This window comes from Prorops nasuta, unplaced genomic scaffold, assembly GCF_024137725.1.
Source record: "Prorops nasuta isolate Cenicafe-Biocafe unplaced genomic scaffold, Cenicafe_Pnas_1.2 PNAS00091, whole genome shotgun sequence".
NCBI lineage: Eukaryota > Metazoa > Arthropoda > Insecta > Hymenoptera > Bethylidae > Prorops > Prorops nasuta.
This window is the reverse complement of record NW_027116888.1, coordinates 134,256-161,691: the sequence shown is the minus strand read 5'-3', so window position 1 is coordinate 161,691 and position 27,436 is coordinate 134,256. Positions and strand designations below refer to the sequence as shown.

General features: G+C 42.4%; 2 protein-coding genes across 2 annotated transcripts in view; one reads left to right on the top strand and one right to left on the bottom strand.

Moving 5' to 3' along the window:
- Window positions 1-19,429, top strand: part of LOC136784881 (zinc finger protein 423 homolog) — a 42,285-nt gene extending 22,856 nt beyond the window's left edge. The window contains exons 5-11 of the mRNA XM_066745798.1: window positions 12,049-12,281; window positions 13,054-13,196; window positions 15,319-15,812; window positions 15,934-17,186; window positions 17,271-18,350; window positions 18,427-18,648; window positions 18,726-19,429. Of these exons, the coding sequence (XP_066601895.1) occupies window positions 12,049-12,281; window positions 13,054-13,196; window positions 15,319-15,812; window positions 15,934-17,186; window positions 17,271-18,350; window positions 18,427-18,648; window positions 18,726-19,055 (3,755 nt within the window). The 3' untranslated portion in view covers window positions 19,056-19,429. The remainder of the gene's footprint in view (window positions 1-12,048; window positions 12,282-13,053; window positions 13,197-15,318; window positions 15,813-15,933; window positions 17,187-17,270; window positions 18,351-18,426; window positions 18,649-18,725) is intronic.
- Window positions 19,430-20,239: 810 nt separating this feature from the next.
- LOC136784875 (protein masquerade-like) lies at window positions 20,240-25,762 on the bottom strand. The gene is made up of 11 exons (XM_066745787.1): window positions 25,385-25,762; window positions 23,800-24,158; window positions 23,698-23,728; window positions 23,181-23,608; window positions 22,926-23,111; window positions 22,705-22,831; window positions 22,433-22,612; window positions 22,094-22,352; window positions 21,740-22,017; window positions 21,503-21,657; window positions 20,240-21,417 (listed from the first exon to the last, which is right to left on the bottom strand). The coding sequence occupies exons 1-11, from the start codon at window positions 25,476-25,478 to the stop codon at window positions 21,250-21,252; spliced, it is 2,265 nt and encodes a 754-aa protein (XP_066601884.1). The 5' UTR covers window positions 25,479-25,762; the 3' UTR covers window positions 20,240-21,249.
- Between the last annotated feature and the right edge of the window lie 1,674 nt (window positions 25,763-27,436).

Below are 27,436 nucleotides of genomic sequence, written 5' to 3'. Positions count from 1 at the left end.
TGGGGGTGGAAGGCGGTGGTAATGCATTGAATTAGACGCAAATGCACCCTGGGCACCAATCGGACAGGCTTCCAGTGCTCGTGCTCCATCTCTCCCTCGAGGACCTTTCGAATATTCCTCGTGCATGCCCCGGATCTGCCTGGACACGATACTCCTTGCCCCTCTCGCCCACCATGCCCTTGAATATTATGCTAAACTACTCGTAAACAAAACCGGACAACCTCGCTTTGCATATTACCACTTGCAAACTTCTCTCTTTTACTCAAGATTTCTTCTTTCCATCTCCCTCCCCCCTTTCCACCTATTGGACGCTCTTTATAGCTGTGTCAGTGGAATATTTTCCAAACGCTCTTGAGGTCTCGTGGTCCCTCAAACCAGAGACGATCCTGGCAAGTGATTTTCCATCAGGAGCCTTCTAACCGATTAAGAAAATTGGGGGAGGATCCTGTGGGGAGATCGATGATTCCGGCGGATGTTCTAAAGTTTCCAGGATGGGAATCGCCTTGTTTCGCTCCATTTCAGCTTTCGGAAGGACATATCGGATGTCCTTGCTCGGTACGACACGGGGTAGGTTAGTTTATATAGGAGAGAAAGGCTATGGTTCAGAGAGCAAAAGTGAGAGGGGGAGGGGGGAGTGAGAAGAAAGGGAGAAGAATAAAAAAAAGCCAAAATCAGCACCGCCCTTTCTTCGTGCCCTCCGCCTCCTCCCGATTTCGCCCGTTTTCGCTCCTGATGCTCACAGCGGGCACCCTTTTTCACCGAGACAGAACCGTGATTTTCATTTAATATAGAATGGATATCCTGTCCAAGGGCCCCATCGGCTCCCCTTTCAAGCGTTCCGCCATTGCTTGGTGCCTGTAACTCGATACGTCGCCAGAAAGGGGTATAAAACAAAGTGTGGGTCCCATTTTTCAGTCCCCGAACAAACCGAACTAAATCCCTCCCCTTTATATATAAAAATCACTGAGAAATCTTGACTCTGTATCTAAAAATATTCTCCTAATTTTTATTTATATATTATATAGTTATTTGTAGATTAATATAGAGAATATTGTTTACTTTTTAAAAGAGTTGATGTTGAAGAGATTAGATGATAAAATGGTAATATTAAGGGTCTAGAGATTTTAATGTCCAATGGGGCCAATTTATATAATATATAATTATATTAATAGATCAATACACAGAATATTTATTAGTTTTCATAGAAATTAATATTGAAGTGATTAGAGGGTTAAATGCTAATGAGATGGGTTTGTGGATTGTGGTGTCCAATGGGAGCAGTTTATATATTATACAATTATTTGTGTACATCTATATACAGAATATTATTTAGTTTTCATATTGAATAATTATTCAAGAGATTAGAGGATGAGGTGATGAGATGGGAAGGGACCAAGGTTTTTGGTGTTCGACGGGGGCGGTTTATTGTGGGCCACCCTTTGTAGGAGATTCTATAACGCGTGACAAGATGATTGGGGTATCCGATTTCGGCCACGCAGGTGAATACTCGAAACGATTTAAAGGTCGAAAAAAGTTTGCGCTTGCCCTTATAGCTAGGTCGTCCTTTCCACGCTATTATCCTTTTCACAAAATCCCTAAATCCGTACCTATTATGCACGATTATTTCTTTGCCCATCAATTAGTCCAACGTGCATCGTTTCTCGTTCTCCTTCTTTTAATAATAGATAAAAAGAAAGGGGTGTATCTGTACATTTCACGCGATATCAATTTCGATTCGATTATCTAAAACTTTGTGGTTCCAGTGCGAGAGGGAATTGGATAAATGTGATAAAGTTTTTATTGGATTTAATAATGAAGCTGGGATTTTTTTTGCAGGTGTGAAGAGAGTTTAAATATTTACAAGTAATTCGGCAATACGAGGTTGGTCCCATGGGAGGAGAACAGCCTAAAGGTGGCTGAGGGCAAAGGGCAGAAGCACACCCTTAGAACGTTTTGCCTTGTATTAATTTCAACTTCTGCTGTAACGTATTTTATCATAAGCCCAGTATTTTTCTAACGAAGTCGTTGCTCGTTACAAATTTTTGCCACTCTCTCATTTTCTGCCACGATTCATGTTAAACACTGAAATATACAATTCCATCAAGAGTCTTGAATCAAGAATTATTATCACCACTGAAATATGAATGAGAAAATGGGATCTTGTAAGAAATAATTATTTTCTGGTCAGATTATACAGTTTGTGATTGTTCCAGATGATTTGAGTTAATTTTGAAACGTTATATACTTGAGATCTAGAGAGAATAAGTTTCTACATGCAAGGAATCCAAAGATATCCGGAGGATACTCCAAAGGGACCGAGGCTCCCAAGAGTCCTCGCCTGCTAAGATTGGCTGGAGCCAAGTCTCGCAGGACCAGGACTCGATTAAACTTTAAGATGATATGCGTTCTCATTCAACCCCTCGTCGTCTCGAGCCTACAATCACTGTGAAAGGTTGCTCCATCCACTAATTATATTTCTATGGAAAAATGAATGAAGAACTGCAGACGAATTCCTCGAATCAACTTAATATACCAAAGTTGACACTTTGAAGGTCAAACTACTGTTTCCATGTGTATAAACGCACGTGTGTAAAATATTCTGTGGTACGTTTAGTCTTAGAATAACATGGGTTCTCATTCAACCCTTTATCGACACGAGCCTAAAGCTACCACAAAAGGTTACACCAGCCACGAATTATATTCCTATATATATATACACATAAAAATAAGCAAAGGATCAGTGGCGAATCTGTAAAATAATGTCAAGCGTGACAATCCATTATCGGTTTTTCACGAAGATTTTCCAAGAGGCGTTAGACCGACTGGCTGGGTGGATAGAAAAATGAGGGATAGCGTGACTAATAAGGTTGGAGCGAAGGAATATCGACAGGGCGATAGCTTCCCACAGTCAGTCAGCGTTTTCTTGTGTCTTTTGTCTTGTCACCTCGTTCTCGGCTTCGCTCGCTCGTCGCGATTCGCTTTGCTCCCACTGAAAACGTCACGTCCAGCCACGGACCAGTTCGACACGTCGCGTTAACTCGGCTGCACCGTTACGCAGCCGCCGCCATCTTTCCACCTTCTCCCACTGGAGGATGAAGAGATGAGAGTTGGGCCCTCCGACGAAACTGGGAGCAAAGATGTTGAAGAACGCAAGAAGGACGAGCACCGATAACGAACCAAGATCATGGGTCGCTGTACATTGGTTTTCGAGAGGAAAGAAGGACAACGAGTTGATTTCCGGTTCCGTGCGGACCAGCATGAACTCGATGAACTAATGTAGCGTGACCCCAGGCGCGACCCAGCGTTCGCCAATATAATAAACGAGGCTGGATCGCTTGGCGACACACTGCATGGTGTCCTGTAACCAGCAGGGTGCTGAGGCCACTATCGATTCTCATGGTCCCCCGATAAAATCCTTAGGACCCCCGTCGGGTGACACTGGATTCTGTGTTCTTCCCAACACCCACCTTCCGCTGCAGCCTCTCCCCCAGGACTTGCCAACTCTCGCTAATTTATTAACGTTGGCCTACCACGATCCACGAGTTTTTCTACTGCTTTTATTCCTCGGGAGCGATTAATGATTACGCTTGGAATACTGGAGGATGTTCTCTGGTACCTTTTATATATGTATATATATATATAGTACATTTCTATTCTTCCTCGTATTTGTCTACGCTCCACACGTGACATCTCAATCTTCAACCCCCACTATATTTCAGTCTCCTTATCTGCTCCCTCTCGATTACTCCACATCCCCTCCCCCAATTTCCCTCGTTCATGGAATGCCTCCACTTAAAAAGCCACCCCCTCCCCCTCCTCGGCTTTCGCTTTGATTCCACTCGACTCTCCGCCAATCGCAGCAGCCCCACAATCTTAATCTCACCACACCATTTCCCTGGAGAGATCGTGATCCGAGATTCGGACAAGTTGCGTTGTCACGCACCCAAGGCTGCTTCTATTCCACGAACGCGAGAGACGTTCTATGTGTATTCTACTCCATCCGTCATTGATATAACTCTTCCTGTATAGTGAAAATTCTATGATAAACTCGGCCTATCTCTTTCTCCGTGTCTTATAATCGATCTACTTCTCTCGCACTCTGGTTTCACCTTGAATTATCATCCACTTATCTTTCCCTTAATTTTCACGCTTCGTAGGAACTCCATTGTCACGCGTGAAGCAACAAGTAGCAGCTCGGCCACGCGTTCACTTCCAGACTCGAAAACGATCCGGTGTAATTTTGTTAGATTTTTATCATCTCCCCACTGTTTCTTCTCTTTATATAATAATTTTACCGAACATTCCTGTGTCTTGAGGAAAAGTCTCGGAGCACCGCGAGGATCCTCGCTTTTTCCAAGTGAAAGTCTTCACGGTCGCGAAATATGCGAAATGCTGCAAAAGCTATACTTTCAATTTTTTAAATCGTCCGATTGGTTCCTGCTGGATCATTCTTCAAGTCCCTGTGGATTTTTTCCAATCGGGATCAACATCTCAGCTTTGCTGGATAGGCTCGAATAAATTTCAATGGATTCTGTACGATCGAACGTAATTATTATCAGTGATTGGGAATAATTCGGGGGGAAGAAACTGGATGGACAAAGTTGCACAGGTGATTCGTGGTGTATCAGCGAATGTTTTGGTCCAGCGAGTCGAAAAATCGAGTGGCGGCAGGTGTCTCGTCGGTTGTGCGCAGACAAAGTGCACGTTTTTCTCTCCGTCTCTCGCTCTTTCTCTCTTTTTTTTTCCACCTAACTGGTTGCGCACCGAAACGCTCCTGCAGGCAGATGATCCTACGCAGGACCCTCGGCCCACCGACCGAACTCAAACCAATGGCACGTGCCACAATCGTAAGTTCGTCTTTTTCTTTTATTTTTGTTAATTATATACTAAATTTTTCAGCAAAGTTTTCTGCGACCAAATGACCGAACGATCGGTAGCTATTAAACGTCTAGAAATGGCAGGAAGAGAGAATGGATAATTAAATTGTAATCGGTGTGAATGACTTGGTTAGAGTCCGTTTAGGTGGGCCGAACCGAACGGAAGGTATTTGTGCAATGACTGGAGGGATTTGGAGAGGCGTGTCGGATGAATGAAGTCACAGAAGCCTAAATGATTTCGTCAGGCAAGAAAAAAATGCTCGCTGATTCGATCCACTGTTTTTCAATGAGTTACCACAGTGACTTTAAAGGACACTGGAGGCACCTGCTAAGATCTTTCAATTTTCTGGGACAGATCGCTGAAAATTCCCTAATTTCTTATAGTTCTATCAAGAAATGAATTGGAATTACTGATGTCTTGATTAAACAAAAATATAACACGTGTGTGTATATAAAGGAGAGACACGAAAGTTTTCTAAGCAGGAATTTGTGCTATTTCTCCTGTTTTATCTATGTTTACTTTTGAAAACGTGTAAGTAGACTGTCCACAAAAATCTTCTTATTCCAAACATTATACAAATTACTCTAACTAAAATTTTCCTCATTTATGCATTCATTTAAAGAAATATCAGCAATGTTTAGTCGAGTGGCTCCAAACGTGTTTTTCAAAATATATCTCATGGAAGACCACATTTTTTGTTGGCCCGCACCTTTGGTTTGCTACGTGATTGGTGTACGAGTGGAGGTTTTTGTCTTGCCAGGAAAAGACGTCACCGCAGAGAGGAAGAGAGGTCAGGCCAGGTGAGGCTTGGTTCGTTGGGGGCCCGAAATATCAAAGCCCACCGGTCCCCGACGAGAACCTCGAGCTGCATCGTGCACTGGAATATCGAGATAACGTACATCCACCAAAATTTCGATTGAACGTCCAAAAAGTATATCACGAGGAATATCAGTGATTTACGGAGTCTTCGGCATTGTGCCGAGAACAAAAGGGAAGGGATGAATGTTAATTAGGGAGAAAGGGGGTGGAAATAGTTTTTGGGTCGAGGGCTAAGAGTTGGCTTTTGTGACTTATCAAGACAAAAGTCTAGCTGCTTGGAGATGGAGGTCAAGATAAATCCAGCAAGGGTGCAGGCCGTCTGAGAGGGTAGCCACTTCCGGTCAGGACGCTTCCTGCTCTCGCGAGAACTTAAACTACCCTTACCGTGGTCGGAAGCCAACTTCAGCCTCCTCCATTCAGCTTCAAATTTACCGGCCAGCCTGTCACGCTCGATTTTCCTCCTTCACCACTGCAAACTCCGACAGAAACCACTCGCTTCCCCTGCACCAATTTATTCCCAACATTTTTCTCTTTCCATCTCATCCCTAGTACCAAACCAAACTACCCTCCTCCTCGATCCACGTCATACGTCCACAGCGAATTTCTCTATTCCACTTATATATAAATTATTACGTCATTAATGACCAGTTCGAGTACATCCGAAGTACTCGCAACGAGGTGATAACTGACGAGTGTTTCTTGGAAGGGGTGAGGCGTGGGAGCGTTTCAATCTAATAAATTTAGTTCGAGACACGTCGAGTACCACGGGAAATGTTCTCACAGACCTCTTTGACCGCAAATCGCGCTCGTCTCTCGATACCCAAGAACCGATTCCCTCCAGGATACCAATAACGTTATCCTTCCTCCCAAATTATTGACCCTTTCCCTATGATAAGGCTAAACTTTGTTTTTCCCCTTGCTACAATGTTGCAATTGTTATTTTTGCCTCGATAAACTCCTCCTGGTGAATTTTTCCCAACCGTCCGCAGAGTTGGTGCTGTTCGGGCGCCAGGATGAGCAAGCACGTGCGTTTGGAAAGTGGCGTAGGCGGAGTCGATCGCCAGACGCACATGCGCCTCACACACGGAGACTCCCACAATCCGACTCTTCTCTGCTTTCACTCGAGTCACGATCGTTCCCCGAATCTCCGTAGTAAATTTGCGCTATCCTCTATTTTGTCCCCGAAAAATCCACTTCCCGCGTATTTTACACAATTTTCTTCTGCTGTAATTTCTTTTATATGATTATGAATACGAATCAGGGAAAAGATTCATTCCAAAACCTTGAAAATGAATATTTTCTCTCTCAAATCAAGAAATTGATTTTTATTTTTCTGTTTAATTATTTATGTATAGTACAGTAATTATGAATTATTTTCTTTACAAAGTAATTAGTTTAAAACTGCAGTATTGCCAGTCTTCAGGGTGGAACTGCTCCAATTAATCGACGCGGTGGGGAATGTTTTGCAGAGAGATTGGTTGGAGGGATGAAAATAGGTAGAACGGTGGCTGTGAGATAAATAATTATCGCTATGGGTGGCCCGCTGGAGGATATCCTACAGGGCGCCCTCAGGGGCCCAGGGGACCCGTGTGAGAATCCATTCCACGCGATTTCACAGACTTGCCGGGGGTCCGATTTTACCCTGATTCCAATAGACTTTAACTCTGCAAGATTTTTATACTCGTACTGCACCCTGGTGCAACTAAAAGTCTCACCAGAGTCGACCAATTGTCCCCACCACGCCAATCTATATATATATATATATATATATATATATATAATATATTTTATTATTTTAGAAAAATATTCAAAGTCGATCGATATTCGCTCCAGACAGACCGGAAAGTAACATTTTCCACGATTTATTCTCGTCTTTTGAAAACCTCTCCAATAGTTAATGTCCGTGGATCTTGCTCTCTACTCATTTCCACCGTTTTACCAATGCACGCGATCTTTAATTTTTCCGTTCTCATTATTTTTGTATAGACGCGTTACCGCACAGAGTTTTCTCATTCAGACGCTTTATTTTCGGGTATTTCGACTTATCGACTCGCAAAAGCAATTTTACGAGGGAAATATCGTTATCTAATTTTTCCGATCCCATAATTTTTATATAAACGCCTTTACCGCACAGAGTTTTCTCATTCAGACGCTTTATTTTCGGGTGTTTCGACCTATCGATTCGAAAAGGCAAGTATGAGGGGAAAAAATTGTTACCGGTACTAATTTCAAGAGAGCTATTTAAATCGGGCTCGACGAATTATCGATACTCGACGGATTAACGGGATTCGGCCGCGGTTCAACGCGCCGATAAAAAGCTTTTGTAAAATTAGCCTCGGTTTGTAGGAACGCGACGAGCCGCAGAAAATCCGCGAATCGGAAAGCGAGACACTGTCAAGATCACTCGAGATCCATTGTTAATCGGAGCCAGCTCGATCACGAGATCACTTTCACGAATCGTAGAAAAATCTCTCTGCATTCTCTATATAGAACAGTTTATTTGTTACCAAAATTTCCTAAAAATTCCAATGGATTCCTTTGTTGAAAATAGAATCGATAAAATTCTTTTCCCGTCCAATTTATTTTGACAATTATTAAAAAATTGATTTGCTGGTTCAGAAAAAACAATTTATATATATATATATAGAGAGAGAGAGAGAGAGTGTACTGAATGAACGTACAGTGGATGCATGGGTGAATGAGTGTGATTCGGAGGGTCTGTACACACATATACAGAAGATGGTATTTTCGAAGGAGGTTGAGGCAAAGGTGAGGGGTGAGGCGAGGTGAGGAATAGGTATGGTCGTGATGGAAAAGGTGGGTGTACTCGGTGCGCTTGCCCGCCTACCGTCCAATGCGGTTGCCGGCTCCCCAGGGGACTCCCTGGCCTCGGGAGTCCCTTCTCCCGGCGCCCGAACCCAAGTCCGGAGCTCCCGAGAAGCCGAGAGGACCCGTCAGAGGAGCACCGTCGAGCCATAACAGTCACTAGTCACCATCGGGCCCCCGAGCCCAACGAAACCATTTCCATCTCTCTCTCTCTCACACACACACACACAAAATTCACCAGACACTGGAGAACACCCAACCTCGCTCAAACTCGACCTTTGAACTCTCCCATCCTAACAAAAATCCACCACTGGTCCCCGCACACAGTGTCTTCTGAAAATTCACCCAAAATCCACTGGAGAACGCTGCCTCGTTCTCCACCTCGCGGTGCTTTTCTTCGGAGGAAAACTCGTGGATCAAAACAGTGCGTTTTTCGAAACTCGTCGCTTTCTCTCGTTGCGATCGATGGACTGTGAACGTAACTCTTGCTAATTAGTGCGAGATCGAGATCCAGGATGTTGTTCAAGGGCAACAGTTCCAGGCTGGAATTGTTGATTGGGAAGATCCAGGCGCACAAGGAGCCCTCCCACGAGGAAGCCAGGAAGACCAAAGGTTCGACTTTTTTATCAGTTATCAAAGTTTTGGATCATGGTTTTTCAAAGTTGCTATATATATCCATCATCGCTTTTATAATATATATATATATATTTACACTCAGTGTCGAGATAAGCTAAGACTGTATTATTATAAGCAAACATCGAATGTTTATAAATCATTATATATACGTATACGTTGGAGATTAACGAAGGCGTTAAATGGTCCCTATTAATAAGAGTGTCGAATGCTATTATAAATAGCCGAGAGACGCCCGAGGTGACAGCTGACTGACTGGCATCGGTTAAGTGCGCCTATTTTCGCGTTCATGACACATCCTCCGATTGGCCCTGCTGAGTCGCCGAATTAAATCACCCGCTCCTACCGTGATGATATATCCTGTAGGAGGGCTCGTTATACGTGTATGTAATTAACGGGATATCTCAGAGGAATATGAGAATTTTATCTCACAGCTTTTTTCCATCGTTCCATCGAGAATCGATTGCATCTTTTCTTCGGTTGACAAATTAGATAAGACACACTGTACAGGCTGGTCCACTTTGCACCCCTGGCAGCTTAGTCATTCGCTGCTAAGCTCTAGGAAAATGAGTCAGAGCCGAGTTCCTCGCATGCGTTCGCCTCGTAGTAGTTGCACAATGTAAAGACGAGACACCTGATTGGCATTCCGATCCAGAAGCTCGCATCGTTTATATTTGTAACCCGAGGAGGAACGAAACAATTCGCTATTTCGCCCATGTAGCGTATCGTAGACTCTGTTGAAAATTGTTGAAGATTAAAAAGTAGGAATGTTTCATACCAGGGTGTTTACGTTTTAAAAGGATTTTTTGATGAAGAAATGGTAATTTTGGTGTTAAGGGGATCGTGGAGCTGGTCGTGGGGTAAATGAGTGAAAAACTGAGGATAAGTGGCAGAGTCAATCAGATGAGTCGAAAAACTGGACTATCGGCAAATTGGATCGAATAAATTGGTTGCTCGACGCTCGATGGATTCTTAAAGGTGCTTTGTCATAATTGATATATATATATATATATATATAAAGGAAGAAGGTCATTTATCCTTGAAAATCATTCGTGTTGGAGCGTAAGGGTAGAGTACTTGGATTAATAACTGCGTTGCTAAGGAGGAATCAGTGAAAAATGGGGGAGAGTTGAGGAGAAGCGATGAGTAACCAAGGTTTCCGGTGTGTCGAAAAACTGGAAGAGTCGAGGATTGGCTGGAAGAAATTATAACAGCTCGAAAATCGCAAGATCCGTAAACGTGCTGTATCACAATTGATACAAGTCTCGAAGATCCTACAGATCCTTATAAATCGTTGACGAAGAATAAAAAAAAGGCTGCATCTACAGTTTCCGGCGAGAGGAAAAACTATGGAAAATCGAGGATTTACGATTGCTCGAAATTGAAAGCAACTTTGCAAAAAAGTGATATATATATACACATAAAAATTGATACAAACCTCGAAGATCCTCGTCCTTAAGACGTTTCGTGACGAGGAGTAAAAGAAAGATGGGTGGATTAATTGTTGCATTCAAGAGGGAATGAGTGAAAAATGGGGGAGTCGAGAAGGCGATAAGTAGCCGGGGTTTCCGGTGAGTCGAAAAACTGGGGGAGGCGCTGATTGGATTGGAGCAACCAAAAATGACGCAATGTATAAACGGTGGAAATGACTCGGCTAGTTGGCCGTTTCCTCATTTGCTTCGACGACCGCGACACCCACCAGTCGCTTTGTCAGATTTTGCGGAATCTCGCGTGTCAGCCTCTCTCTCTCTCTCTCATAATATATATATATATATATATATATATATATATACAGTATACATAATTTGATTTGGTCAACTTCCTCCAGTCGACTTCCCCGCATGCAGACAATTTCGTTTGAAAGCAGCACACACTCACCGCACCCAACCCCGGATACCCTCGAATTGTACGCATCCTACGCCCACGACTCCCCAACCACCAGGCGCCACACTTTACGATAAACTCGTGCAAAGCAATCATCGCCAATTACCAGCAACAGCATCACGAGTGACTTGTGCTTCAATTCTTCTTGTCTTCTCCTAAAATTAATTTGTCTGGCTCGACCCCAGCCCCCCTCTGCGACAAAAGAATTAATTTCCTCGCAGGATTTGCGTGACTCTATTATAGATCCTCCCCTCCCCTCTTTCGTGGTAATCATCGAGTTAACGAAACAGCGATGCGCTCGCAGGAAATTCGACGAGATTCGAAAAGCCTCGAGAGCGTTTCGCGGAAGAATTTTCGGGTGGAACTGGTTGAACGAGTGTCTTGAGCGTTGTAATACCAGTTCTTCGTGAAGAAGGAGGCTTCGAGGAGTAACGAGAGCACCGCGCCTTGCCTGGAAGTGCTCACCTTGCCCCGTTGCGACGCGATATTGTTTTCGTAACGAGCGACACGGTGAAACTCGTACCATTAACCCGAGCGAGCAAACGAGATCCAATTTGATTTCTGACCGCGTCGAGCGGCTCGCGCGAACCACCGAGGACACACGAAATTATTCCAAGCTTTCCCAATTCGAAACGTATATAAATGTTTTTGCGAAAACCTTCTTTGGATTAATTAACGCTTATTTGTATATGTATAGGACTGTGTGGTATTTAGAAATGCTGTAGGATGGAGCAGTAATCGTGATCACACTGATAAGAAACTGGAAATTTGAGAGAAAAGTGCTCCGAATCGGTTTACTTCCGGTTTTTCGAGTGGTTTTGAGAAACCGGAAGTCTTCTATGGTACAGAAAGAACTTCTATGGATTCGTGAAGGATACCAAGTCCTATATATAATAATTATAAACAGTTTAGGAAGGAATAATTGTAACAACAAAACCGACAAAAAATAAAGATCGCAGCGGAAGTGGAAAGGACCGTTTGAATAAGATAACTTCCGGTTTTTTGCAGAGGTTCTGGGGACCGGAAGTTCCTCCTGGCACAGCGAGGATGGCGCGCGGACGTCTTCGGGTCGCACCGGAGGCGTCGAAACGCCGTCGAGTTGCGCGACGCCTACGTCCGCGAGCTTCCCGTCGGAACCGGAAGCTGACACGGATCTCGCAAACAACCCCACGGCTCCCTATCCCTGCCAATTCTGCGAGCGGACCTTCCCAAGACTCAGCTACCTGAAGAAACACGAGCAGGTATATATGCCTAATTATTTATTCGCTAACCGAACAGTATATATAATCGTTTCAAGTTGCACGAACAAATAAAAATACGCGGACGAGTTTTGCACGAGGTGTGAGAAGAAGTTAAACGAGATTCGTGTATATGTATATAATACGAGTTACGCGTGGTGGGTCAAATCCGTCCGTTTTGCATTGGTCGTCCTTCCGCGTGCGTGCGTGCGTGCGTGCGTACGTGCGTTCGGAGGTCATCTCCGGGTCACGATCTGTACCTCTGCTTCTAGTGTAACAGGTTGTACCGGTCAGGGTTTTCTCGTCGTCCAGGTGCAAGCCTTTTTTCTGAGCTTAGTTTCTCACCAATTATGTGGTCTCGCGAAATCAAGCATTTCTGCGAGGATTATATATGTGTAAAATGTTGAATTCAAGAATTTTGGAAATTGAGAAAAGTTTGGAGTAGCGATATAGAGATAAGGAGATTAATGTAATTCTTCTGTCTAAGATGGCGGTGCACCCATCGAGATTATCACGATCTAGGACAACAGTGACCCGATATGAAATAACCACGTACTCTTGTCGGCTTCTTTGAGAAGACTATCCGGATCCACGTCATAATTGCCCCCCTCTCTCTCTCTCTCTCTCTCTCTGCGACTCGAATGTATCTCGAAGCTCCATCTCACATCTGATTTATTCGCCATTTATACGAGACTACCCTGTTGATAAGCGTATAGAAAATTTGACGCGAGACAAATTTCCCTTATCTCTTTTTTCATTCAATTGAATTTTTCAGAGCCACGGGGACCAAATGCCCTACAGATGCAGCTGGTGCGCGAGGTTGTTCAAGCACAAACGTAGCAGGGATCGTCACGTGAAACTTCATACTGGAGACAGGAGATACCGATGTTCGCATTGCGAGGCTGCCTTCTCCAGGAGGTACTTTCAATTTGAGTATCTCGTTTGAGAATGGAAGACTGATCGGAAGAAAGAGTTTTAAGTCAATTGTGTATAGTTATAAGTCTGTTATTTTATTTTTTATATTAACGCTGAGCAATTAATTTCTTGTAAATTGCGTAATTTTGTTAGAATTTTAAGAGAACGGTTGAGAAAGAGGGGTTTAAGTTTCTGGTTGTTGATAGCTTTGCCCATTTCTTTTGTATTTTTTAAATGACGCCTGCAGTGGGAGTTTTCTCACGCATGGATTGAGTCGTATTGAAATGCTAAGTGGGGAGTGGAGGGTGTATGTTTCACGCACGGGCACACGCACAGGCGCACGCACTACACTTGTAAAACTGGACAGGTAGGCGCATTGGTGTTACGGGACAACAGGTAGAACATTAGTCAAGTGGCTCGTTGCGTTCTTCGGCTACTAAACCAGTCGCGTTCATGACTTTGACTTTTCAAAGAATATATCTATCTCTCTCTCTCTCTCTCTTTCTCTCTCGATGAAAAAATTAAAATATAATTTTAAGTTTTCGTAGTAACAGTTAATTGCTTTAATGAGAAATTTTATATAAAAATTGTAAAAAGTTTTTTGGTAAAAGAGGAAAGTGCCCGATAGATTTCAAAGTACAATGACAAATTTCCTTGAATGGTAATTGATGATTCTTAGAGTCGTGACAGCTTCCTACTAGATCTCCGCTAAGGCGTTAATGCGATCCGAGAATCTTTTCGAGTCCACGTCTCTATTCGGTCACGACAACCAGCCTGGGTGAGCAAACAAAGGGGCAAAAGTTTCCTTCGAGCTCTTCCTTCGCTCAACGACGAAAAATTCAGTTTCTTTTTGAGCCACCCAACACGTAATGCCACTATTATGTAAAAATACTTTTGAAAAACGAAACCTTGTATATACGTACATGTGAAACAACGTTCGCTCGAGTGAGATTGTTAATAGAATCAGGAACGAGCATGTGGAAATTTTGGTAAATTGTATAAAAGCGAAAGACTGATTGATTAAAATGTCATGGAACGTACGACGATAAAAAAAGTAATTTAGCGTTAAAATATCAGTAAACAATGAAACCTTTTGAATGAGTTTGTTGGCGAGAATAGGGAAATGAAATCGGTAATTGGAAGCGGTGACATAATCGGTCGATAATCGTGAAGCGGAGACTCGAGGAGGCGAACTCTTGTGGCAGGACTTTAGGAATAATTCAGGATGCAAAGTGCAAGAGTGACATCGGTGACCTGGCCTTATGCGAATCCGATTTTCCGGTCGATGAATTATTCATCGTCGCCGCGAGATCCGCCAATGTCCACCTACTATTTCTCTCTCACACATGTGTGCACACTCGCACATATTGCTACTATTGTTTCCTTTCAACGTCCTCTCCAGACATATTTGAATTTTCCATTGAAAAATATCACGACGTTACTATATTTTATAATTTATTAGAATATCTCGATTATACAATTTTCCTTGATTTTTAAAATAATCCTTCAGTCTCGTTTTAATTTGTACAAAATTATCGCGACTTTTCCTGCTTCCCGGTGCACGAATTGATAGAAACCTGTGCTTAAAATAAAGAGAGCATTGGCGAATATTTAAATGTTTAAACACAACTATGATACTTTTTCCAATAATCCAGAAGCGAATATGCACTGACACGTGAAACGCGATAAATATGGAATAAAGCTCACTCTCTTATCATCGCAGAGCACACGTTTCTTTTATAATGATTCGCGCCGTTATAAGAAACATCCGGGCTTATATTAACCAACTGTGCATTCGGGGTAAAAAAGCTTCGGAACGAGCTGACAGTCAGTGCTTGGTATAATAGGCGCGAAATTTCGTTTCACGGATCATATCAATTCTGTCCTAATGCGACTAATTCTGACAGTGGCTGACCGCTCCAAATTGATTTCTTTCCAGACTCGCAAATAATGCTGTATGAAATGTTAATGTGTGCACGAACTTCGAAAATAGAAAAAAGAATATTTACTAAATTATCTTTCGCGATTGATCGCATCATACTTATTTATTATACATACGTACACAAGGAGAGAAAGATTATAATATCAATCAGTGGAAATTTCTAACTCGATTTATAATTTTCAGCGACCACCTCAAAATTCACATGAAGACACACGACACTCAGAAGCCATACCAGTGCACAGCTTGCTCTCGTGGATACAATACAGCAGCAGCGCTGACGTCACACATGCAGTCGCACAAGAAATCATCATCGGGGAAGGCAATGCAGGAGCAGGATTATGGCAGGAGAAGCGCCTCTTCGCACAGCACGTCATCGCCTCCAGTCGTCAGCTCGCCATCTCCCAGCTTGAACCTCAGTTTAGGGCTAAATCCCAAGGTCACTACGAAATCTCCTCATACCAGTAGACCTGCTGGACCAATACTGGGCTCTCCTCTGAAATTGGCCTGCATGTATTGCACGAGGGACTCTTTTAGTTGCATGCAACAGCTGCAATTGCACGTGCAAACGATGCACCAGACAATTCTGAGTGGAGAAGCTCTGTCACAGGCCAGCCTTGCTTGTGGGAAAATCTCGGATAGGCAGGAGGCTCAGGATTGTCAGGAGAAGAAACTTTATTGTGAGTATTGGTGAACTCGTATAGGTTGGTTGAATCTCGAGGAGAATATTAGGGTGGACGTCGAGTAATTTAATTTTTAACTTTCAAGTGCGATGAATTAACGTGGATTTATTTTTTGCAGCTAAAGATCAGAAGAAAAGCTGCCAGGATGAGGGAGATCGATACGATGGTTCGTTATCCTGTGGCCAATGCACGATGAAATTTTCAACGTTGAGCAGTTTGAAGGATCACTTGCTCTCCATTCATAGGACTGATCCCACAGGATTTGCCTCGACACTGATGATGTGTCCTTTGTGTGGAATACCATGCTCCTCGTCAGCAGCCTATGCCGAACACTACGTTCTCCAGCATTGCGATAATCGAATGGTCTCACCATCAGAGTCCAGAGAAACCAATGATAACGAGTCCAAGGACTCCTCTATTCGAAGGTCAAGATCTGACAAATCCAGTCAACAGGATTCAGCAATATCACTGGTACCAAACTCGACGAATCCTGCTTTCAACGAATCACAGAGTCTTCATCCTAGATCTTCAGGCTCGGAGATAAATGCGGGTTATTCCTCCTCCGCATTGCTCTGTGGTCAATGTGGAGCTGCCTTGAAAGACTTTGAGTCTTTTCGAGAACATCTGGCACGTCATTTGCAAGCTGATTATAGGAACGAAGTAGCTAGGTATCCTTGTCCCAAGTGCGAAGCTATGTTCCAGGATCGAGAAGACATGCTAGCACACTTGACCAAACATTATTTAGGACAAACCACCAAGGAATACGTTTGTGGCGCCTGCAAGCGTTTGTATCCACACCCTGATCTCCTCCAGAGACATTTATTGGACAGCCATGCTCATCATCTTTACAGATGTGCCCTCTGCAGAGACACTTTTGATTCCAAAGTAGCCATTCAGGTTCACTTTGCTGTTAAACATAGTCAGGAGTGCAGGGTGTTCAAATGCAACGGCTGTCCGAATTCTAATAATGAAAATCTGTCAGGAAATGCTCCTGCGGAAGGTAGGACTACGTTCAGAAGCGAAGCTGAAATTGCTAGCCACGTGAGGGCAGTCCATGCTCCAGCTTCTATGATGAGTGCGAGTCCAGTTGGTAGGAGTCCAGCATCCACGCCGGGCGTTCCTACCACTTCCGGTCCAAGATGCGTCTTCTGTGGAATTTGCTGTGGTTCCGAGCTGGAGCTTCAGCTTCACTTACCCAGTCACTCCATTAGTTTATATCGTTGTCCTATTTGTAGAGAAGGATTCGCTGTGGAATTTTTGCTGGACAGACACATCACACAGGTGCATCAAACTGGAGAACACAGAATCGGTCTGAGAAACAATCCAAGAGAAAATGGTAGAATCCACAGACCTGTCAGATCACAAGAAGAGGTACCAATGTTTCTATTTATTCTCAAGATCACTTTTCGCATTTATCTTTCACTACTACACAAATATCTATGCTTTCAGTCGCAGATAAAATCTCAGTCGCTGAAGAGAGGTCGTTCGCCAGCCTCCAGCAATAACAATTCTCTAAATCACAGGGATAACAATAACAAGAGATTTAATTATGGTTCAGGGCAGCAATGCGAGCTGTGCGATCATGGTGAGTTCGCCAACGAAGCTGAGCTACAGGCTCACAAGAAACTTGTTCATCCAATGTCCAAAGCTCCAAATAAATCTAGCTTATCCAGCCTCAGTATGAGCTGTGCATACTGCGGAGAGGTTTGTAGATCTCGCAGCGAGCTGGAATCTCATACAAAAATGCAACACGCTTCCAACGAGCCTGGTGGACGACACAAGTGCAACATTTGCGACGAGGTCTGTCCATCGGGTGGACTCCTAGCCGAGCACAAGCTCCAAAAACATTGCAAGATTCAGCTGAGCGACACTTGCGTCGTTTGTCGTGGGAATTTACCCAGCGAAGCCACTTTTCTGGAGCACGTGCAGAGGCACAGTTTGGAGAACGTGGATTCTCAGCAAAGACTGGACAGTTCCTTCCCACAACTTCCCGCAGCTTGCGTAGTTTGCAGACAAACTCTCACAAGCGAATTGGAGTGTCGGTTGCACGCCAAACACCACCTGAGACCTTCCACCAGAAACCAAAACTCTAGCTCCAGCCCGAGCCCTAACCCAAAGTCGCAGAGTTGCAGTTGTTGCCTTTGCATGAGGGATCTTTCCTCGGAAGATTACGTCAATGTACCCTCGAGCCATGCTAATGCGAGTGGCCATCCCCTCAGAGTGTGCAAACCGTGTTACGTTCGCCATTCCCAAGGTCATCCCATCCTTGGCTTACCATACGATCATCTTAGAGCCTATAAAACTGATCGCTCCTGGATCCCTGATAAAGATATTTCACACTGGGACTCGAATACCGAAACCTATGAAGATCCAAGCTACAAGATCGAAGATCCGGAAAAAGATTCTAATGATAAGGGAAATGAGGATTTTTCGGTTAAATATGAGGATTTGTCAGAGGCTGAAAAGCAAGCGACTGAGTACGATGAGAATACTAAGAGGAATGGGACTGATGCATACACTTGTATACAGTGCCAGGTAAAATAAAATAAAATTATAGTATTTGTGTTTGTTCATTGATATTTGTGGGTTTGACACTGTGCTTTATTTTTAGTTATCTTTCCCAAGCGAGTCTAAAATTCGGCAGCATGTGAGAGAAGCACATTTGGTTCCTGGAAAAGGGATGATCGGATCTTTGCGCTGCCACTTGTGTCTTTTCGAGGCAGAAAGCCCGCTTCAACTTCAGAGTCATTTGATAGAGCATACTTTTGCAGGATGCACGGCTTTGAGCTGTTACATTTGCCAATCTTTATTCACAGCTCCTATTGGCCTTCAGGTAAAATATATGGAATTTAATATTTATTAGAAAATTTGTTCTATCCATCCTGCAACAACACGTTGATTTCTTTGCAGAACCACATGTTGCAAGAACATGGTCTAGGTGCTCGTCCTTACGATTGTTCTAAATGTACTTTGAAGTTCTTCTTCCGGGCGGAATTAGACCACCATGTGATAACGTTTCATCGAGTAACGGATAGCAAGCTCGAGAGGATGATTCGTGAAGAGAGAAGAAATTTTAAAGAAGGCAAGGACGAGTCGGATATTACGATAAAAAAAGAAGACGAGGATGAAGAAGTTAACGTGGACGTTCACGTTGAAGAGGAGAATAATGAAAAACGTACAGAAGAGACACCACTTAAAACCGAGATTGATGAAGAAAGCTCTGATAAAACCGAATCGTGATTTTTTATCCTTACGTAAAGCAAAATTTTCTGTAGATTATGTGACAAATGGTTCTTAGATTAAGATGGTTTTGCGGAAAATTAAATTTGACTAGTGCCTATTAAGCAAACAGCTATTCGTTTACATATTATCGACTAAAATTAATTATCTCAAGATTTATGATCTAAGTTTTATTTATATTTATGGTTTAATTATATGTTCAATTTATTTGTAGTATTACGTTATTTCAAAACATGTTTGTTGTAGGTGCTTGCTTGATTGTTATTTGTCATTTAACTATTGCGAGTATTTATTACGTATGTTATTAAAAATAACATTTAACTTACAAATTATATTTTAATTATTATATATATATAGGTATTACTGTTGCTATAATTAACGTGAAAGAAATATAATAATTGAGTTTTATTCTTCTTTCGTTATGTTACATTTGTTTATGATTAAATATTTTATTATCAACGTATATGTGTGGTTCAAATGGAATAAATGGTTTGCTATCTCTCCAATTTAGCTACATATAATTAGTTTTTATCATGAATTTGTAAAATATATTCTTATCAAAAAAGAAAATTGTAAATAAATCGAATGCGTAAGCTAAGCTTTAAGCTTCTACTGTTTTTTTAAAACAATCAAAAATGCAATTTAAAGTTGTATTAATAATTAATCATTAATAAATTAAATTAACAGTGTGATTATTGCACAGAAACAACTCTTATCAAGTCTTATGTTTTTCTTCCTTTTATGAAAAGTGAAAAATACTTTTGTAAATCAAATTTCAACCATTATAATGTTTCGTTCTGGCTCTCAGAATGAGATGACGCCGACGTTGAAAATAATACTAAACTTCAAAGTTGTAGCCAGGCAACCTATAAAAGTTCAGTATCAACAATATACATTTAATATTTATTAATCAGTTCCACTGAATATAGACATGTTTCTGGATAAAATCCTTTTAGGTCAAATGCTGTATTTTAATTAATAGAGCATCAATAATCACTTAAAATTCGTATATCTGCAATAACCAATGATTGAAATATCCCTATCAATTGACAGTAGAACTCTTTGCTGTAGGATCTAAAAACTGGTGAGTAAAGGAAAAGCATGTTTTGAAACGTTAATATATTACTTAGAAAATATTTATTTTGTATCAAATTTTTTGTAACAAATTTATACATTTGTTCGTGATTTTGTAATATTAATAATTATTATATATTTTGGTCGAACTTCTAAAATACTTCTAAATAGTAATCTAAACGAGACTTCTTTCAAGTAGAAACGATCAGTTTCGGAATCAAGGTATTTGCTTATTGAAAAGAGAGATTTGTGAAACTGAAATTTCTTGAGAGAGCTCTGTCAATACGATTAATAATTTATCTTATACTACAAAGACGCTATCTTAACAATAATCTTGGATGTTCACATTTAAATTCTCGCTTGGTAATATTGACAGCCGTGTCTCCGAAATAGTATTTCTATTGAAGAAAAATAAAATGAGAATGATGCAACAATATACAAAGCACGAATATGTCATTTTTTTCCTTTCTCAACACGCCGCAGTCTTTGAGTAAATCTTGAAAGACCAAGAAAATACAGGTGTATGTTAAAAGAGGAGCAAATTTCATAAGGGTGAAAACACTTTTCATTAATCGTAAAGGTGCTAATCCTTTTCATTTCTTTTTAAATATTCGATGAAAAATGTTGTTCCTCACGATCGAACTATTGATTTTTTATGAGATCTGCTCCTGTTTCAATGACGCATAAATAAATAAATGAAAAACATATCTAAAAGTTACTTAATCAAATTAATTGGCTACTTAGAAAACACCATCAGCGATATAAAAAATAGATTGAGCAGTAAATATACTCGCCTACGCAATCTACAAAACACTTTGAGGTCTTGCTCGACTTTCCTAATTATTTGACAATTTCTTCAACAATTTTTTACACTATAAAATCAGCGCTTTCTCTCTTTCTCTCTCTCTCTCTCCCTCAATTCCAGAGGCAAGAAGAGAATCAGGGATACATTATCTTTTGATTCTTCACGACAAAAATAGATTTTTCTTTTATCCCTGTAGCTATATATATAATGGCTATGGTCCCTAGCGCTTACACTTCGGTGCGCATTCAACTTTTTTCCCAAAAAAATTTTCCTCGACTTTTCTCTCGCATTTCATACATCCTGAGTACGTGAAAGCTAAAGATTGTTAACAGATATTATTTGGTTGATCCATCCGATGAAGGCGGACACTTTGACGTACACACCAGGAACGTCCAGTCTCCCACAACCGAAGCCCCAGGAAACAAGCCCTGCGAGTTCATAAAATCCGTCGTCCTGACAGACCAGTGGACCACCTCCATCTCCCTGAATATTAAAAATTATAAATATAATCAGTGAGCTGTCAATTACAATAACCAAGACTAATCAATGTCATGCTAGGATTTTTTACCTGGCATGCGTCATTTCCCTGTTCTCCACCTGCGCAGAAGCTACTCGCAGGCAAGATAAATATTTTCTCCGTAACCGCATTCACTTTTCTTATGCACTCCGCATCACTGACGATCGGGATTTCAGCCTCTCTCACTCTTAAAGGTATGGGACCAGCTGAAATTAAATACAGAAGCATAAAATAACAATTTAGATATAACGAACACAAGGAGCCTTTGACAGAAAAATAAGGTAGTACCTTCTCCCATATATCCATAGCCAGTTACGGTGCACCTTTTGCCAGCCGTATGACTGACTCCACGTGCCGGTAGACAAACCAAACAAACGCCATCCTTGAGCTCCGCCTGTCCATGAAGCTTAAGCAGCGCTATATCGTTGTCCAACGTTTGGCTGTTATGATTATGGTGAATATACGTTGTGGCGACCCTCAATGTTTGAGCTCCAGGGTTTCCGTATTTCCTTGTCAGGTCATGGTCACCTACCCTCACGTAAATAGCGTCCCCTGATCTCACAATGCTGAAGAGAAATATTTATAATTACTTTTTCGGTTGGAATTACATCTTTATGCTTTTCAGCAATAAACAGAACGTACTTTGTGACGCAATGAGCAGCTGTGAGTACCCATTGTGTGCCTATCAGCGCTCCTCCACAAAAATATTGATTTAACGAGTTGATTAGGCCAACCTGCCAGCACCACTCGTTGGCATCCGCATCTTCCCCACCGACCACTCTAGCCCCCCTTTCTGCAGTACGGGCTTGAATAGGACCACGGGAAGTTCCCTTAACTCCACACACGTATTTACTGTACACGGGACTCCTTGTAGTTGTGGATATCGTGGTGGTTGTTTCATCTGTTCAAAACCAGACGAGAATTTTCCACATAAGAATACTTTAAATGAAAAAAATAAGAATTAAAGAAAATTAATCCTACACAACGTAGTTAAAGGAGTAGTATATGGTAGAGGAGTGACGTGAACGGTGTCGTTTCTGTTGGAGAACACAGGAGTCTCGTTGGTACTCGCACCGCTGAATTCTCTGATGAGAGATTTAGGCGCACAGCATTGGTGACCGGATTTCTTGCACTTGAAGAGATTCGTCAGCTCTGCATTTCCTGCAGTTCATAAAAAAGAATCAAATTTAGAATAGAGTCTTAGTAGGAGAAAGGAATTTAAATGGATAAGACAACGAATCAGGCAGACTCACTGAAGCAGGTAAACGACAAATATGAAACGATACAAGATCCAGGACAATCTGGCCTGGGATCAGGTGGCAGGGAAACTGTAGTGGTCGTGGCAGGTTTTGGTTGTGGCCTTGGGCGTGGCCTTGGAGTCTGAAGAAACAACAGAAATTCATTCCTAACGGTTATCTTACAACTGAGGTGGAGCTAGATAAATATAGATAAAAAATGTAGAAAATATAGAAACCTGTGGAGGACTTCTGGTGTTGTCACAGCAGAGAACTCCAGCTTGGCAAGTCGAGGTCTTTGGAATAATGACATGTTGAGGTTGTTTACAAAAGGCTATCATTATAGGTAGCATACAGAAGCCAGGACACGATGGTAGCTTTTGCTGTGGTTTCGTCGTTGCTGGTCTCAAGGTCGTCGTTGTATCCTGCAGTGTTCAAGCAATCATAAGAAAAGGGGAAGATACAACATATTTGTATAAAAAATAGAAACTAACGATTTTAACAGGAGGTTCAGTGATACAACAGGTCCCATCGCCAGGACAATCCGCCTCGATGTCGATATTGTCACAGAAAAGAGCGAACAGTCCATAAGTGCACTCGCCCTTGCAAGTCTTCCTCAGCACAGGTTTTGGCCTCTGGGACGTGCTACTTGTGCTCGTGAGAGTTGTCGTGGTTGAGGTCGAAGTCAAGGTCGAGGGCTTCTGCGTGGTTGTAGCTTGTTTACTAGACGGTGTAGTTTTTTCCTCGAATCTACTCGAGTTCGTTCGGTCGATCACTTGCAGCTCTGGCGGCGGTTTGTCTCCAAACGCGTCCCTCGACACACAACACTTGTACTTCGGCTTGCAAAGCCCATCTATAGCCAAAACCGCGTCGCAGTAATCAGCGATCCTCTCGGCCATGCAAATCCCACTGCATGTCTTTTCTATATAGAAAATTAAATTCAGTTGTCAACGACAAACTCCTTTGATAAAAATGATAAATCCCTTCAAAATTCTCAAAAAGTGATCTTACCAGATGTTTTATCAGCTTCCTTTTGATTATCCTATGTTAACATAAATAAAAACATTTTTAACTCTATGAATATAAAAAAATAATTGTATTTATTGGACGTACCGTGATTGGCTGAACGGTAGTGGCTGTGGGACTCGAAGAAGCTGCAATTGTACTGACGGCAGTAGTGGTAGTGGTAGTAGTAGTGGTGGTGGCTGCAGTGGTAGTGGTTGTAGCGGCGCTCGTTGTGGAGTCTTGTACGGTGGTTTTTAGCGTTGGCGAAATGGTCGGTAAGGAGGAATTTTCCGGAACTTGGAAGGTCGTCGTGCTGTTTATCGGTGCCTCCACGCAGCACCTCATACTCGCTGTGGGACATTGCACGTCCTCGAGAACCTCGTAGCAAATCAGGGTTGCCAGAGCGTGCACGCATACTCCGGGACAGTCGGCGCTGTTGGCTGTGTTTGTCAATGAGTCTAATAAACCTGAAAAGTTCAATTTGTTTAGAACGTCGTATAGGCCACATAGTCAGGTTTTGTAGGTTTAGATCTATCTTGCTTCGAGTTTCGAGAGATGGATAGAGGGAAAGAGAGAAAAGGAAACTACGTGAGAGCAGGTCGTTGCTCCTGACTGTCACGATCAAGTTCAGTCATCCTTGACCACCTTGCGCGTCCCGGCTAAGGATTACGTATGCAGGAATTTCTCTGTTCAGGCGCCTGCACCTGATATACAGTTACGGTAAGACTAAATTTACGACGACGCGACGGGAGGGACATAGGCGGATTATCCGGGCCCCGTTTGGTGGAGGGGGGAGTCACGGTCGACTCAGTCAATGGGAATCTTCAAAGGACCGTTTTATTTTCTTTCTCGACTTCTTTTCTAACGGTGGAACCTACTCAAAAATCTCCCCATTCTGCGTTTTATGTTTTTTTTTAACTTTGCAATTGGAGACAAAGTAAAAGGGAAGTAATTTCGCGATCGATCCTTCGAGTATTTTGCACGAGATTTTCCCAGGCCGGCCGGTTTCACTTTGGCAGATATAACGTCCCGAATAAATATAACGGTACTTAATAAACCACTGTGTGGAGTGCCCGCGCAAGCCATTTTGGTATCACACGTGCCGGGTCTAGTGTAATCCTGGTCGCACACAACACGCGCGTTCGTACCTCTTTACCGGAACACTATGCGAACTTTAATTATAACGATGGGAGAAAAGTAAATTAAAACCGTGTAATTAAGGAATTTTTATTAATTAACTTTTATTTTCTGTAATTGCGTAGTTCGAACAACTGAAAGCTGCGCATCTTTTAGTAACAGTACTATAATATACATATATATATATATATATATATATATAACGATGCATGTGTAGTTTTTAAAGTCAGCAATCGGCCTTCTTACTGCGTGAACGGATCGAGCGAGCGTCATCCGCATAGCGTTACAGCTTCTAAGTGGGACAGTCGCATCCTTCCAGATTCTACCTATAAAAGCGTGCGGCGCATACGTGTGCGTACGCCAATTTCTATTTCTCGAAACCTCGTCTTCCTCTACAGCGACACGCAAATGGCCAATGGGGCAGACTCTATACTCTTCTTCCGGGAAATATCACTCCTCTGCGTAGCTACAGTCTATTTTGTTCCATTACACAAAAACATCAGTCTCGTGCAACCGACGATCGCTTTTATTCTCTCATGGCTATATCTATATATACCTGATAAAAAACTTCCAGCGAGGGAGTCGTCGTCCTGAGCGGTAGCGGTTGCAGCGAGTACGAGGAGGACGATGCCCCCAGGTCTGAGGATCATCTTGAACTTGAACTCCCTCTGTCCGCGCGAGCGCGAAAACTGGCGTAGATCGAAGGTTCGACTTGTGCTGCTTGGCTTTCCAAGGAAAACAGCTGAGAACTCGATTCACCTTACGGTCCCCTTTCGACGGGGGATCGACACACGTGTTTTTCAACTTTTCTTCACCGGCTAATCGGCAACCCCGACGACAGCATGCGGACCCGCATCGCCTGCGTGCTTAACTGACTGACTGACTGACTGACTGACTGGGCTGGGGGACCGAGAAAGATCCACTTGTGGGTCAGAGTGTGCGGATGAGTCGTCGACCCCCTCCTCGAGACACCAGCTTCGAAAGGAGAACTCGCCCGCGGGACCTAAAGTCTCAGTGTTGCTATCCGGTGGGAGTTGCGTTCTGTCATTATGCTGCTAGGCGCCATGTTGGTCAGTGATGCAAGATTGCGAACTCTCTGACCCCCACTCTGACTCTTAGACCCATAGAGTTACGTGCATTCAGAGGTTAGAGTGGGGGGTCTAAGGATCTGCGATCTGGCATCACTGATGCTGGTGAATACTTGGGAGTTATGGTGGGGGAACGAAATTCCCATCGGATGGCAGCACTGCCTACAGGAAAAAGGAGGGAAAAGGGGGAGTGTTGTTATTGCACTTACATCTCGGTATATCGTGTCCTCTCCTCTCGGTAAAAACCTAATCTGCCTTTGCTCTGTATATTCTTCGAAATTCTTCCCTAATATATATTTCCCCACCCCCTTTTTTTCCCTCATAACCCCTCTCCGCGAATTTCCACGACGCCTGAGTTTTGGCGCCATTTATCGACCTAATCAAATTCCTCTTTTTTCTTGTACGAACGATGAATTCCACGAGGGAAATATCGTACGGTATCGCGTACATTTACGGGTAAAGTACCGCTAGTCGTGCACGCAGACATTGCGAGGTGTGTATCGGTTTGTGATATTGTGTGTGAATGTATACAAGGAGCTGCTTTGATAGAGAAAGGTGGAAAAGAGAGAAGGAGATGGAGAGAGGAAGAGAAGGTCGAAGGAAAAGGCAAAAGAGGAAAAAGAGGGAAGGAGGTCCGTTTTACGAACGGTGGGGAATTCAGAAAAAGAAGATGAGCAACTCCGAGGTTTCCACCTGCTCGTTTATGCTCGTGTGTAACCTTGAATAGACCCCTCAGAGGTTATAGGTAATTCGGGATTTCATCACCAATCTTCCCCCCCCCCAATATGCATAATGCTGCTTCGTAGCTCGTAACAGAGTAGGAAAGAGGATGAGATAGATATGCTGACTGACTGAGAGATGTTAGAAGCCACTGGTAATCCTAGCAATTAATTATTAATTACATATCTTTGAATATATTTGTACATATATACCGTATAAATTACAGATCTTAGATTTACATCGATAAACAGCAATCGTTCAATAATTCACTCGACTCTAGACCATACGAGAATTCATCTAAATTAACCTCCTCTCGTATATTCGTGTACACAAAAAATCTACCCCTCTGTTAAGCCATCGCATTTAGGTATAAATCAATATGTTTTCTGCTACAAATTTGCATTCTGTAAGTATCAGTATGTATTACCGCCAATTATTAATTACGTTAACTGTACTTAACGAGTTTAAATTCTAGCTTACTCGAACCTGATTGTCGAACAACGTGGGCGACAGAAGAAAAAAATAGGGCAACCCAAACATTCAAAGCCAAAGTGAGAAAAAACTGGAGTGAGGTAAATACTGTGCTTGTTTTTTTTTATAATAATAACGCGGAACGCGATATCTGGCGTTTTTATGCCATATACTGCGTGATGATGCTTCAATTGACACAACCAAAACAATCAATGAAAACAGATACGTCTATTAACTCATTCAATGCTCCCATTCTGTTTCATATACTGCTGCTAATTAGATCGATTGATCCAATTCATTGAACTTACGTGATCCATTGGGTGTTGGTT